The sequence below is a fragment of the Candida jiufengensis genome (assembly GCF_024610255.1).
Source record: "Candida jiufengensis strain CBS 10846 chromosome Unknown scaffold8, whole genome shotgun sequence".
NCBI classification, from domain to species: Eukaryota; Fungi; Ascomycota; class Pichiomycetes; order Serinales; family Debaryomycetaceae; genus Lodderomyces; species Lodderomyces jiufengensis.
Genome location: NW_026261555.1, coordinates 427,270 through 442,315, shown reverse-complemented (window position 1 = coordinate 442,315; position 15,046 = coordinate 427,270). Strand labels below are relative to the sequence as shown.

General features: G+C 26.7%; 5 protein-coding genes across 5 annotated transcripts; 4 read left to right on the top strand and 1 right to left on the bottom strand. All coding sequences in view use genetic code 12, as the record gives it.

Annotated features, from left to right (window-relative positions):
* Positions 1 to 962: 962 nt before the first annotated feature.
* On the bottom strand, positions 963 to 2,612 carry KGF54_000494 (putative amidase; the record flags this gene model as incomplete). The annotated part of the gene is made up of 1 exon (XM_051765692.1): positions 963 to 2,612. The coding sequence occupies one exon, from the start codon at positions 2,610 to 2,612 to the stop codon at positions 963 to 965; it is 1,650 nt and encodes a 549-aa protein (XP_051622484.1).
* A 725-nt stretch (positions 2,613 to 3,337) lies between these two features.
* Positions 3,338 to 4,825, top strand: KGF54_000493 (uncharacterized protein; the record flags this gene model as incomplete). Its single annotated transcript, XM_051765681.1, has 1 exon — positions 3,338 to 4,825. The coding sequence occupies one exon, from the start codon at positions 3,338 to 3,340 to the stop codon at positions 4,823 to 4,825; it is 1,488 nt and encodes a 495-aa protein (XP_051622483.1).
* A 2,161-nt stretch (positions 4,826 to 6,986) lies between these two features.
* On the top strand, positions 6,987 to 7,727 carry KGF54_000492 (uncharacterized protein; the record flags this gene model as incomplete). The annotated part of the gene is made up of 1 exon (XM_051765670.1): positions 6,987 to 7,727. One exon carries the CDS (start codon positions 6,987 to 6,989, stop codon positions 7,725 to 7,727), a length of 741 nt encoding a protein of 246 aa, XP_051622482.1.
* Positions 7,728 to 8,179: 452 nt separating this feature from the next.
* On the top strand, positions 8,180 to 8,728 carry KGF54_000491 (uncharacterized protein; the record flags this gene model as incomplete). Its single annotated transcript, XM_051765659.1, has 1 exon — positions 8,180 to 8,728. The coding sequence occupies one exon, from the start codon at positions 8,180 to 8,182 to the stop codon at positions 8,726 to 8,728; it is 549 nt and encodes a 182-aa protein (XP_051622481.1).
* A 1,734-nt stretch (positions 8,729 to 10,462) lies between these two features.
* KGF54_000490 (uncharacterized protein) lies at positions 10,463 to 10,881 on the top strand (the record flags this gene model as incomplete). Its single annotated transcript, XM_051765648.1, has 2 exons — positions 10,463 to 10,473; positions 10,662 to 10,881. The coding sequence occupies 2 exons, from the start codon at positions 10,463 to 10,465 to the stop codon at positions 10,879 to 10,881; spliced, it is 231 nt and encodes a 76-aa protein (XP_051622480.1).
* Positions 10,882 to 15,046: the final 4,165 nt, after the last annotated feature.

The following is a 15,046-nucleotide window of genomic DNA, read 5'->3' as shown; positions in this document are numbered from 1 at the left end:
AATATGCTTAGTAAATCATATTTTACAAATTTAGAACAAAATTGAGGGTTTTTGAACTTAAATTGAATGAACCACTGTAAATAAATTTTCAACAACCCCAGGTCAAGAATTTTTCAGTTTTGGCAGTTAAAATGATAGAATCTTGTGTAAGCGTTTTTTAGTAAATTGAAGGTATGGTCTAAAATTTAGTCTAAAAAAATTAAATTTAATTAAGCCCTACATTCTAGTGAAAAATAAAGGTGGTCTTAGTGAATTTCTTTTTCAATAGAGTTTTAAATAGGTCTAAATGTTTTAGACAACTGTTTCATTTGAAAATAAACAGAAATTGACTAATAATGATAAGATAAGATACAAATTAAAAAGGTTACATTAAGCCTATTTTTGTTGGGGTTTTGAAATACCGAATTCATATGACAAATAGGAGTAAATAACAATTCAAATAGATGTTCAAATGAAATAACCAATCTTCATCAATTTGAATTTAAACTTTTATCTTTAAATACTGTTTACCTTACACCACTTCACCACCTTCACGAAGTGAACGTGAATTATTATGTATCATATATCCCGTTTGAAGCAAAAATCAGAAGTTAATGCAATGTGTCAACACTTCAAAAATAATATTAGTTCTGAATGATTCTAGTCTTACTTTCACAATTATAATAAAATGAATTGTTTTCGTTAATTGTACTTGTTGAAAAAATTTGAAACGTTTGATTTGATGTAAAATTAATTTTTCAAAACCCTTGATGTTTTTAAATTTGTGTTAAATTAAATACTTTTACTTGATATTTTTATAACCGAATTTGACCTTTAAAATTGGGATTTTTTAGAGCTACCATTTAAATGCGACATTACGAGACTTCATTTATGTTCTGATTTAATTCACGAAGTTGAAGAGGGTAGAGACACAACTTTTAAATTTTCTCAATACAAGTACGTGATTACTACTAGCTTAAATTCTAATCTTTATAGTCTATTAACTTTTTTAAAACTTCTAAAATCTCTAAAACTTTCTCTTCTTGAAACCTTCTACAAATTAATTGTAAACTAACACCACCACCATGACTTTCTTCAGGATTATAATCATTAGAAATTTTGCAATCAATTTCGTTATAATATTGTCTTGGAGCATCAGGTAAATCTATACTAGAATCAACTCTAGTTACTGGAAATGTACCTGTGGCAAAATCACATAAATTAAAAGGTGAAGTATATCCAACATAATTATAAAATTTATCAATTGGATTACCTGCAAATGGAGTTACTGGCATTATAATTGCATCTATTGGTTTACCATTTTGAGTTTTTGTAGATGTTGATAACCAATTATCTAATACTTGTTTAACTAGTATTGATCTTTCATCTTGTAATTTCCATAATTTTGAAACTTGTATATTTTTTGAATTCCCATAATTTTCCATATACGGAAATAATGGTTCTCCTACTTTTAATGTTTCTTTTAGTACATGTTTACCTCCATCACTTGTGAAAAATTCTGTAATTAACGTAGATAATCTATAATGATTTATTGGTTCCCATTCAATTATATCATGACCTTGAGATTTTAATTTTGAAATAACTATATCCATACCTCTTCGTATTGGTGGAGTTGGTTTAATATGTCCATCATCTATTAAAACAGCAATATTTAGTTTCTTAGGTAATTCAACATTTCTCCATGGTAATTCAACTACTTTTGGATCATAATTCCAAGGTTCAGAATTCAATATACTTTCACAATAAAATTTTAAATCCCGTAAATTGTTAGATATTGGTCCATTCACACTATTAACACTTTCTAGACCAGGTAAACCAGATCTTGAACCAAAAGTGGGAAATCTACCAAATGAAGGTTTTAAAGAATATAAATTTTGGAAACTTGATGGTATCCTAATTGATCCACCAATATCCGACCCAATACCTAGTGGAGATCCTTTTAACTTAATTAATGAAGCTTCACCACCACTTGATCCACCAGCACTTAATAATTTATTCATTGGATTTAATGTTGTACCCCATATGTGATTTGTAGTTTCTGGCATCATCATTGCAACAGGTACGTTAGTTTTAACATATAATACAGCACCTAGATCTCTTAATAATGAAACTAATACTGAGTCTTGTTCAAATTTCGGTGGGTTGAAACAAAAATTAACCATACCTAAAGTTGTTGATTGTCCTTTAATATTAAAATTATCTTTTAGTGAAATTGGTAATCCATGAAATGGACCAATTGTTCCACCGTTATTATCAAGTTGATATTGATCTAAATTCTTAGCTGTTTGAATTGCTTCATCAAAGAAAATTTCGGTAAGGTTGTTGCATAATTGATGAGCTATAGATGCTCGATGACAAAATGCTAAAGTAACTTGTAAACTTGTCCATTTTTGATTCTTGATATTTTGAGTAATTTCAATAGCTGTACTATTTGTAATCTCCAATTCCAACTCATTTAGTAATTTGTTTGAATCGATGTAATTTATGACATCTTTTATTTCTTTAGCTGGTAATTTTTCATCAGATGTGATCCAATCTAAATTCCATTTTGAATCTCTTTCCAACCTCTTTTTATTTGCAAGTTCTTTATATTTCTCTTTGATTACTGTCATTTGATAGATCTAATTTTTTAAATTTTCCATGCGTTTGAACTCGTTCTTGAAAAAAGAATCTTTTTATATGGCATGGCTATATTGTCAATTACTACATTATTACTTGATCTTGTTATCTTATCTTTAAAACAATGTGTATTGTAGGAAATAAATTATATACAGTATTTTTACAAATATTTTGTACACGGAATTTTTAAGCGCATTCCAAATAAAAATTATAAAGTTGACCTGACATAAAATATGTCAAACCGATAAGAACGGTATGGATGAATAGAAACCTAAAAACATTAACAAGTATGTTGCAGTGGATTTTACAGGAAATCAGTGACTGGGTTTTGTTAATAATTAGCAGATAGTTAACTCAAATTTAGACTTCTATTTATTGTAGATCTTAACAGTTCATAACCTATTTATCGTAAGATACAGACATTAGATAGACATTTGCTTGATTAACTGATAGCTTTTTTGATAAATAAATTTTTGACCTGAAATAAACGGAATTTTAACCCCTCAATGAAGTTCTGATTAAAATTCATCTTATCAGTTTAATTTAGACGTGTTTAATATTTAAAACAATAACAATTTTTTTTCTCATATTAGATCACCGAACAAAGAGATCTACTGAGATAAGTAATTCATCATCTGATAATATATAAGAGTCAACAATGCTTTAGATCGATCAGTGTATTCAGTTATAACAAGTTCCCACCTATCACAAGCCCAAAATGAAAATAACTGATACAACTTCCAAAATAAGTGAAATAATTTGGGGTCCAAAACCACCAACAAAACAAGAACAAAAATACTTATTCAAAACAGATTTCTTCGTGTTATCAATAGTATGCCTAATTTACTACATAAACTATCAAGATAGAGTATCATTCAATTTCGCATATGTCTCATCTTTAAAACAAGACCTAAATATGCATGGTAATGAATTTAATATAGTAAATACTTGTTTTTACGTGGGGTATACTATTGCTATGATTCCTCATAATTTAATCTTACTTAAGGTGAGGCCTAGATATTGGTTATGTTTTTGTTCTCTTTGTTGGTCTTTATTGACATTGGGAATGTATAAAGTTACCAACTATAAGCAAATTTGTGTTATTAGGTTTTTTTTAGGAGTGTTTGAATCAGTTACTTTTGGTGGTGTACATTTAATATTAGGTAGTTATTATGATGAATCAAGATTATTGATAAGAACTGCTATTTTTACTTCTGCTGGATTAGTGGGGTCATTATTTTCGGGAGTATTTCAAGGTGCTATATACAAAAATTTAGATGGTCATTTAGGTTTAAAAGGTTGGCAATATTTATTTATTATTGATTTTGCAATTAGTGTTGTTATTATCATTTATGCATTTATATTTTTTCCTGATTCTCCTGATATTGCTAAACCTTTTTATTTTACTAGTGAAGAACAGGAGATAGCGATGACAAAGATGAAACAGAATCGACCTGAAAAGGATGAGTTTAGTTGGGCTATACTTAAACGAGTTTTGGGGAAATGGCGTTTTTATTTGTTTTCGTTTTTATGGGTTTTAGGTGGTGAGAATGAATCATTTGCTACTAATTCTATATTGGCTTTATGGTTAGCTGAAAATGAATATACTGTATTACAAAGAAATCATTATCCATTAGCTATCTATGGAATTGGAATATTTGCAACTATTATATCAGCAATAATAATTCAAAATATAAAATCATTTAGATCTCATTTCTTACTAGGAATAGTGATTGGTTTATTTGTCGTTATAGCGTCTGTGGTACATGTAAGTAATCCATTGTCTGATGTATCAGTATTTGTTGGTCAATATTTATCAGGAACTGCCTTTGCTGCACAAACCGTATTTTTCGCTTATGCTAATGTTATATGTCATAATGATTTACAAGAAAGGGCTATTGTTTTGGCTTCAATGAATATGTTTAGTAATGCAGTTAATGCATGGTGGTCAATATTGTTTTATGGTGCTGATACTTTTCCATTTAAAAAGGGATGTTGGGCATTATTGGGCACTGGTGTTGCTAGTATATTTGTTGTGTTAATAATAAGGTTTTTGGAAGTTAGAGAAAATAAACAAATCAAAGTGAGAGGTAATGGAGATATGGAAGAGGAGGATGGTAGTTCTCATAGAGATGAAGTTGAAGTAATAGATGGAATAAGTCATAACGGAAAAATAGATAGTGAAAAATACTCCAAGAATGTATAGATAGACATTTATATAGTAATATTTTTAATTTCAACAAATAATGTTGCTGTAACCTAAATTCAAACGAATGACTTTTTTCAACCCTTTACACATGCAAATGAGTTGTACTAAATTCCTTTAAATACGATAATCTAAAATACATGAAATTGATTTAAAAAGTATTCTAAAGTTGTCAATCATATGGAATTCAGAAAATGTCTAAATTTTAAATTGTCGTACTCTTACAATCAAATGAATCCCGAATTTGAGAGATCCTGAAAAGGAAAATATAACACAATATAAAATTCACTATTACTAATAATTAAACTTTTTTAGTTAAAATGTATATTAACTTAAATTGTTTTAAAAACTTTATTTTACTAAAAATGTTGAAAATGAAAACATAGTACTAAAATAAATAAATTAGTCTAGATTTAATATCAGTTATAATTAGTTAATTTATCTTAAAAGACCAGAGAAGTAGAACAAAATCATTATAGTACTTACAGTTTTAGATTAAGTATATGTGGTTCATCCCCTTAATTTCATATATTTCAATTAACTTATTTACGAAACACTCAATTCTTTTTTGATTATTAAAATTTAAGCACATAAGGTGATTTTAACTTTTACCGTATATAAACTTTTTCAATGTTACTCCACAACAAACAATTTTTCATTTGTTGAAATGTTTTTACGAAAAAATAGGCTTTTCAAGAAAACAATAAGATTTTAAACACAAAAGATTTCCCTATTCTTATTGTCTTTTTTTGAATTGATTATTCGAATTGATTGTTATTGTCATACTTGAAAAAGTACATCTAGATTGACAGAAAAATTTGTGACTTTTTTGAACAGTTTTGTCATCAGAATATCACTTTACAACCACCACTTTAATTACAACGTTATATATCATATTTCATTGACACAATAAAGTCATATAACACATAAGTACTCAACGTATTTTAATTGATTGCTCCTCAAATTCAACGGATTATGAAATTGTTTGCATAAATCCTATCACTACATACATTACATATAGGGTTGTTGAAAAATATTGGCTTTTTTATCATAATTAAGGGAGATAGACTAGAAAGTTTATTAAATATGGTATAAAAACCAAGAAAAAGGTCTAGTCGATGATAATTTAGTTGGTATATCTTGAAACAGAGATTCTTTTACTCCTGACGTTAATTTACATCTGATTCATCTATTTTTTCTTTAGTTATCTTTTAAAAGTAATTTTTTATTTTTTTCTGTTCACCTATTATTATAATATTTGTTTCAGAATAAATTAATTACATATAAAATTATAAAATTTGAAATATGATCAATTTATTATTTAGCATATGAAATTTGAGATATTTTTTAAATGAAATTTTAAAGTTCTAGAGTTGAGCGATTTTTGAATATCACTTTCGTCAATTGGATTTTGAAATACTGGTTTAAAAAACAAATGTTGTAGATAAGTAAAATTCTCAAATTAACAAAATGTTTCCATATAGCAGTACTTTATTTTAGTCTAAATTTTAGACCTAAATAATTGAAAAATTACCACTAAATCGATTGGCTTCAATTAATATATATCAAATATATTTGAACAATACAATAAATACAATTATTGGTTATGATATATTGAAAATAATACGGTTAATTATTTATATTGTCTACACAATAAAAATTAATCTCCTTTTTTAATAAAATATATTTATAATAATAATAAAAAAATAATAAGTAACCAAATTAAGTAAATATGCATAATGAAAATAAAAATAAAAAAAACACAAAACCATAAGATTTAAATTTTGAAAAATTATTTTATTTTTTTCATTTTTTTTTTTAATTTTACTCTTAACTATCAACAAATGGGACATACATTATAAGTTTAGTCAATTAATTAATATAAAGATAGTTTTACCCAAATAATTTTTTTTAAACTCAATTAATTTTTACAAGTTATATATATCATTTTCAATTCAATTGTTTATTATTTTATTAATTCATTTTATTTTCAAATTTTAACTTATTAATTGTACTTTTGTTGTTTCAATTGTTATTTTTCAGTATAAATCACTACAAATTTTATTTATTATATATATACAAAGTATATTTGGACCAGATAAATTTATTACAATACAACTTTATAACTATTAAATATTCTACAATCCATTGATATTACAAAATGAGTTCTAAATTAAAAACTAAAATAAAGTCAATTAAAAATGAATTAAAAACTTCCTCATCTTCACTATCAATAAATTTACATACCAATTCAAATAGTAATACAAGTAACACAAAAAGATCAAATTCAACAAATTCATCACCACTATTTACTCAAAATTCATCTTTTGAATCAATAACAAGTCATCAAATGATAATAAGTCCTTCATTATCTACAATAAATTCAATCAATTCAATCAACTCTAATTCATCATCACCACCTTTCCATTCAATGCATAGAACAAGATCATTGTCTTTACCATTGAAAAGTTCCAAAAAACATATAGCTCAACAACAACAACAACAAATAGATGATTTCACTAAATTTCAAATAGATTATGAAAATTATTCATCTTCAAATTCAACATCAACATCAACAACGAGTTCACAAATTTTAAATACAGATATTACAATGAATGATGAACTACAATCAAATTTTAAAGAAGAAAGTATAATACCCCCGTTACCAAGTATTGAAGAATTTAATCATTATTATAGTCATTGCAATAAAATACGGACAAATTCATCTAGTTTACATTCAAAAAAGAGTTCAATCAATTCAATAAATTCAGTAAATACTCATCAAAATGGAGAAATTTATACCCCAAAACAACTAGAAGCTTCAGAAGATGATTTAGAATTTAATTTAGCTAATAACATCTTAAATGTTATTGGTAAAAAGGAAGTAGATTGGTTTATATAGTTAACAACTCATAGTTAATTTCAGTTCTTAAGTGGTTTTACAAATTTAAAAGGTATTTTTAGTATTCAATTCAGTTAATTAATGTTATGATTAGTTTATACATACATATTTTTTTACAATCTTTTTAGTTTCAATTCTCAATAAAATGTTTTAACTTTTATAGAATCATAATTTGTAGACATTTTACTCTACTTTTTTCTGATAAATATTTTTTGTTGTATATAAATTTATAGGTAATGAAAATGTGTATGTTTTTTCAATGGTTGCAAATCTAAAACACGTACAAAATTGGAAAAATTAATTTTATATTTTGAAACACATGAAACAAATTTAAAATTTTCATCCCTGAAAGTTCATTAATTTCAAATACTTTAAAGATTTTTTTTTTTTATAAATTAGTTTGTACTTTCAACAGATTCTTTATTACTTTCAACTAATTTGCTCATTTTGATATGTCTGTTTCAAATTTAGGAAATTTTCAACCTAATTACAATATAAACTTGGCAGAGCATTCAACTAAAAATGTTCTTATTGCAAACCCAACAAATTTCAAAACAACAAATTATGAAATAAATCCAATGAATCATACACCAACCCCATTTCCATCACCGTTATTACCATCAACTCCAAAAAATACGTCACATTTAAATTTCCAAAATTCACTTATACAAAAACTACAATCCACCACAACTAATAATCCCAATATTAATAAAGAGAATAAAGTTGATAATGATTTAATAATAGATTATGGATCAGAATCAGATGAAAGTTATGATACTGAAGAATCAGATGATGATAAGATGGATATTGATGATGATGAAGAAATTGAAGATCAAATGGAAGTTGATCATGAAGAAAATGAGGAAAATAAAGATAAAGATTATTTGATCAGAGCTTTAACTCCTAATGTTTCAGTTGCCTCAAATCTTGGATCAATTATGGGGAATGAATTTAATTTTGTTGATTCCAGAGTTGATCATAGTCGATTATCTAAAATTTGAAATGTTTTGTGAAAGCTTAGTGGATGTATAGCTCAACTTAATAATTAATTAATAAATCCATGAACGTAGATTGAGTAAGATATTATTAATCTCTTAACTTAAATAGTTGATATTTAAGTATAACAAGCACAAGTAAATAATAATGTTCTCTGAATCACGTGAGTAGCTATTTGTAGCTCTGAAATTTTTTAACTCATTCTCAGAATTCTCAGTTAAAATTTTTTTAATATTTCTACTTCGCTCAATTAATCTTATGGTTTTGTTAAATGTTACTATTAATTCAGTATATCCAGTGTATTGATCTATGATTGTGATGTGATAATATTTTCGTCCTCGACCTGTGAATGGACCTAATGTGTCGCCATGATCATTTCAGTTTTTAAATATAAATGAGTGAAAAAAGTTACTAAAGATCAGATCAGTTGGATCGCAACCAAGTCAATACATATATTTATTCTTTTCAAGTTTTGATCAAACATTTACAAGATTTTGAAAAGATTGATTGGAGTTGTTAATAGGGGATTGTTTCAAGGTTTTGATCCAACTACTTGGGTTTTTTAAAATCTAGACTTTTTCCTAAACCTGATTTTTCTGACTGATAAAGCTTTGATTTATACGTCACCAATATAGAATTTTTTGGGTTTATCGAGATTAGCCATCTTGCATTATCTTTAATTAGCTCAATATCACTTAAATAACTTTAAAGCCATTATCAAATAATCGTGGTATTAATATTAAATTTTGTAACAAAATACAAGGGGTATTTTAGTTAAATAATTTTTGAAAATTCATCTGGTTCAATTTTTGTAAAATTTACTTTATTTGCTCCAGGATACTGTTATTATTTGAAAAAATGCTCAATTGAGTCTTATTGAATAGAGAAAGTTTTCAATATAGATTATTGGCAATTTTTAATTCAAATAATTTTGAAACCAATAATAATAATTGATTATCAATGGACAACATTCATCAAAATTATCTTGAGACTTTGAAAAATGTTATGTAAATCCGTATTTGTTATTCGAAAAAGTTGTTTTGTTTATTCAAATGATTTTTGATTTTGCCCATTATTATACCAGCATGTTTTAAATATTTTGATAACTCAATATAGAGGGAAGAACGATTTTCGTTATTGGAATTTAACTAATTACAGTAAAAATTATATTTGGCTTATCAATAAGGGTGTTTAATTGAATCTTGTTGAAACAAATAAAAGTTCAATAATGATTATTGACAAACTTTACTCAGCTAATTGTTGAGGTTAATAACACGTTGAATTTGATAATGATTTTTTTAGTTTAGGTTTTAAACTATTGCGGTCAAAAAGTGGCCATAGCCAAACGAAAATAGGAAATTTCAGTGTTTCCTACATTGTTTTCGGTTTCCTTTACCAATTCTATAAAGAAATGTTTCAAGTGATATCCCCCATTGTATATTACATCAGAGTTGTTTAGCGCTTCATCTACGTTAAAGAAGATGCTTTTAAAAAATTAAAATAAACCAATGTAAAAGATGTATTTGTATGTTTAAGATTTTACGAAATTTGTAGGTTTTTTTTATCTCTATTTGTTATCATTTCGTTGATTCACATTAAAGTTTCAACCATTCCTTGCAGAATTCTTACTTCACTTTTTTCAATAAACTTTTTTTGTTGTGACCAAATTTATTTGCTGTTTTATGGTTGCAAATTCAAAACAGGTACAACAAAATTTATAATTAAGTTTTCAAAAATACATGAAGCTAATGTATCTTACTTGAACTTTATCTTTTATTTTTAGGAGTTTTTGACTTTTCCTATTCAGTTGACATTCCAAGACAACTCTTTTATATTGAATTTTTTCGCAATATTATTTTGTCAGTTACAAGCTAAAGAATATCGAAATCAAAGTTTAATCAATTTCCCGTAATCACACATTCAAAAATTACGAATTAGCACAACTGCAAAGGCCAATGAAGAAAATAAAGAAATAATGAATAATGACTTGATAATAAATTACGGATTAAAGCCGGGTAAGAGTTATGATACTGAAAATAGAGATGACGACAAGATGAATGTTGATGATGATGAAGAAATTGAAGATCAAATGGAAGTTGATCATGAAGAAAAAGAAGAAAATAAAAATAAAAAACTTCAATGGAGTTTTAACTACTGAAATGCCAGTTGCGTCAGATCTTGGATCAAGTATGGAAAAGGAATTTGATTTTGTTGATTCCAGAGTTTATCATTGTCGATTATCTAAATTTTAAATTGTGTGCAAAAGCTTTGAGGGTATATAGCTTAACTTAGTAATCAAATTATAATAGCAGGAAAGTAGATCGAGTAATATATTATTACTCTATTAACTTAAATAGTTGATATTTAAGTATAACAAACACAAGTAAATGATAATGCTTTCTAAATCACGTGAGTAGCTGTTGGTAGCTTCAAATGTTTTTAGCTTTTTCTCAAATTTCTCAATTGGAAATATTTGAATATTTCTAATTTGTTCAAGAAATCCAATGTTTTATGTTAATTTTTTTTTTTCATCATAATGGTGTGGATCAATGACAGCAAATTCAGCTTCAAAAGTTTTACGAACTGTTAATGGTTCTAATGTGTCCCATGATCCTTTAGTTTTTAAATATACATGAGTGAAAAAAGTTGCTAAAGATCAGATCAGTTGAATCACGAACAAGTCAATACATATATTTATTTTTTTCAAGTTTTGAACAAAAATTTGCAAGGCTTTGAAAAGATTGATTGGAGTTGTTAATGGAGGATTGTTTTAAGGTTTTAATCCAACTACTTGGGTTTTTCAAAATCTAGACTTTTTCCTAAATTTGATTTTTTCTGACTGATGATGCTTCGTTTTATGTGTCTTTAAACTTGCTCGTTATATAAATAATTGAAGTCCATATTGACATTGATATTATTACCTTCTTCTAAATATTGAAAGCATGAATTACAATTCAGCGTCAGCCAAGAAAATGTAATTTAACCATCTTGTGTCTGGTATCCCATTTTACAAGATAAATGTAATTAATTAATTTATACATCATTATTGGGGTTTATTTTTTTATTAAGATTTTGGCAATCAGTGCATTGTTATTTGCAAGGTTGATTTTGTTCTTTTTGTTATTAATGTTGTGAAGTAAATTTATATATTTAAGTCTAAATCACAAAGCACTAGGAAGTATTTTATTTAATCAAGTTCTTTTTTTATTTTTGTCTAACTGGTTTGGTGATATTGATTTCCCTGGGTCCAAGATGATACTATTATTATTTGAAAAATTGCTGACTTAAGTCTTACTGAAAAGAGAAACTTTTCAATATAGATTATTGGCAACTTTTAATCAAATTGAATTTGAAATCAATAATAATGGTTGAGAATCTATGGGCAACATTTATCCAATTTATTTTGAGATTTTGAAAAATGTTACGTGAATCCGTATTTGTTATGCGAAGAAGCAAAGTTGTTTTTGATTATTCAAATGATTTTTGATATTGCCTATTGATATACCAAATGTTTCAAATATTTTGATAACTCGAAATATGAGGGTGAACGATTTTCGTTATTGAAATCCAACTAACTACAGTAAAAATTATAATTGGCTTATTGATAAGGGTGTTTAATCGAATCTTGTTGAAACAAATGAAAGTTCAATAATGATGATTGACAAACTTTTCTCAGCTAGTAGTTGGGATCAATAACATGTTGACGTTGGGAATGATTTTTCTAACTCAGACGTAAAATTGCTGTAGTTAAAAAGTGGCCATTGCCCAACACAAATATGACAATCATAATAAAACTGTTTATTGGTTTTGAGTCTTATTGTTGGAGATTTGTAGAAAAATTCGCCCATAAGGCTCAACCATTGATCTTAGTTGGTTTGGTAATTTAAACATGAGTCATAAGTTTGTCTTTGAAAGTTTATTAATTCTGCAAATGATTTCCAGTCCATTATCTCCTTTACCTTGAATGTGTCTAAAATTATTTAGAAGGAGTCGTGTCCGGAGCATTCTGGATCTAATTAAGTCACCAATGTAAAAGTTGTATTTGTATGTGTAAAATTTTACAAAATTTGTAGATATTTTCATCTCTATTTGTTATCATTTCATTGATTCACATTAAAATTTTAATCATTCCTTGCAGAGTTTCTACTCGGATTTCTTTTACTGAAAATCTTTTTGTTGTATTTAAATTTGTACGTTTTTTATGGTTGCAAATTTGAAACAGTAACAAAGTAAAAATTATAGGTAGTAAAACAAATGTAATTCAGTTAAATACTCATTCTATAAGTATTTCTTACCTCCAAAGTTTCTGGGCTATTCTTACTTAGTTACCAGTTCAACAAGAATCTTCTACCTTGAGTGTTTTTGCAATATTATTACGTCAGTTTCAAATTTAAGAAGTTTCGAACCAAAGTCTAATCGGTTTCCAAAAAAAGTACACACCCAGTAAATTTAATTTAATTTTACTGCAAACCAATGAAGAAAATAAAGAAAGATTGAACAATCATTTGTCACTAGATTATGGATCAAAATTAGATGAATGTTAAAACACTGAATAAAGATTAAGAGATTATGGATGTTGTAGATCAGGAAGATGTAAGAGAATCAATTTGAAGAAAATTTTAAAGAAGAAGAGAGAAGAAAAGATAAAGATGATTTTAACGGGGTTTTGGTAATAAATGCAACTATTTTTGATCTATCAGGTATGGGGAATGGAAATTTTATAATTGACTAGAGACTTGATGATGGTAGTTTGTATAAGATTTAAAATTAATACTATAAAGATTCTCAAGACTAAGATCTAATTAAGTAAAAAACAGGGAAAATAACTTGTAATCTATGGAAACTCCTTTTCATTATAACGATCGATTGTTAGTTAATAATTAATGAAATACATAAGTCAAACAGTATACGAAGAAATTTCCATCACGTGCTATTTTTGGTGACGCTTTTAATTATTTTAAAGAAATTGAAATACATATAGCAAAAAAAAATAAAAACCTAATTTATGATTTTAAAGTTCAATGTATCAAATAAGTGGTAATACTCAAAATAAATTAGCCTGTTGAATATATCTTATGTACCTAAACGTCTATCCAGTCTACGGAAGATGAGATGATGATAATTGGAGAATTTTAAAACTCAAAATTAAATCAGCTGAATCACAATTGATGTGTTTTTTCAATTTTTTTGTTATTACAGAAATTGAAAATCTTAGTTTGAAGTTGTTAATGGGGATTGTTTTATGGTTTGATCCAATTACTTGGGTATTTTAAATCCGGGCTTTTTCCTAAACTTGATTCTACTGATTAATGAGTATGAGAGATGGTTTGTATATTATTGGAGTGTTAATGTCTCTTACTATTGGCTCATTTTTTGGAAGAGATAATATTAATGAAAGAATCTTCTAATTAACAGTAAGTTATATGAGAGAACACTTACTTTCAAGGTAAGTCATGATGGGAATTTTTTGGTGGATATCATTATGTAAGAAGCATGTCTGTCTTGTGAATAATCAACGAAAGAACTAAAATTCAAACATGTTATCAGTAAGTTGTTTGGAAGTGAATTGGGAAATATTAGTTTTTGCAATCTAGTCGCAGCATCGTGCTCGAAGTGACTAATTTTATTATAAAAGTGCTTAATTAAGTCCTGTTGAAAAAAAGAATTTTTCAATATAGATTGTTGGCAATTTTGGAGTTGTAATTCATTTTTTGAGTTTAACAGTAATAATTGATCACCATATATCTGAGATCCATATGGTGTTCCAGTGGTGATAATCAATGTTTGTCATTGGTTTTGTCAAGTCTACGTTTAAAGAAATCGCTTTACTATCGTAATTCCAGTAAATTTGTTTGAATGTCTTTGATTGCTCGATTCGATATGGGTGTTGTTGGATAATATGAAGGTTTTAATTCTACATCGTAAATTTAGCAAAATGATCTAATATTAGTTGAAAGAGGGCCATTGCTATATGAAATAATGTTGACAAGGTTATTAAGAAGGGTGTTTAATCAAATCTTGTTGAAATAAAGTTAAGTTCAATAACGATTGTTGACAAACTTTTACTCAATTCAATTGTTTAAACCGAGATTAATAACATGTTTACATTACTCAGTTCCATTATGCCTCGCTCAGAGAAGGATCGTCAAATTCATGATTCTTGATGCAGGTAAAAGTTTTGCATTTCCTTTTTGATAGCCATCGTACGTTTTTTTTCGTTGATTTGCTGCAAAAACAGAGGGTTTTTATATGTATTAATGTAAAATTTGTATTTGTATAATTATTAACTGTATTTGTAACATTTTTAATCTCTAATTATAATT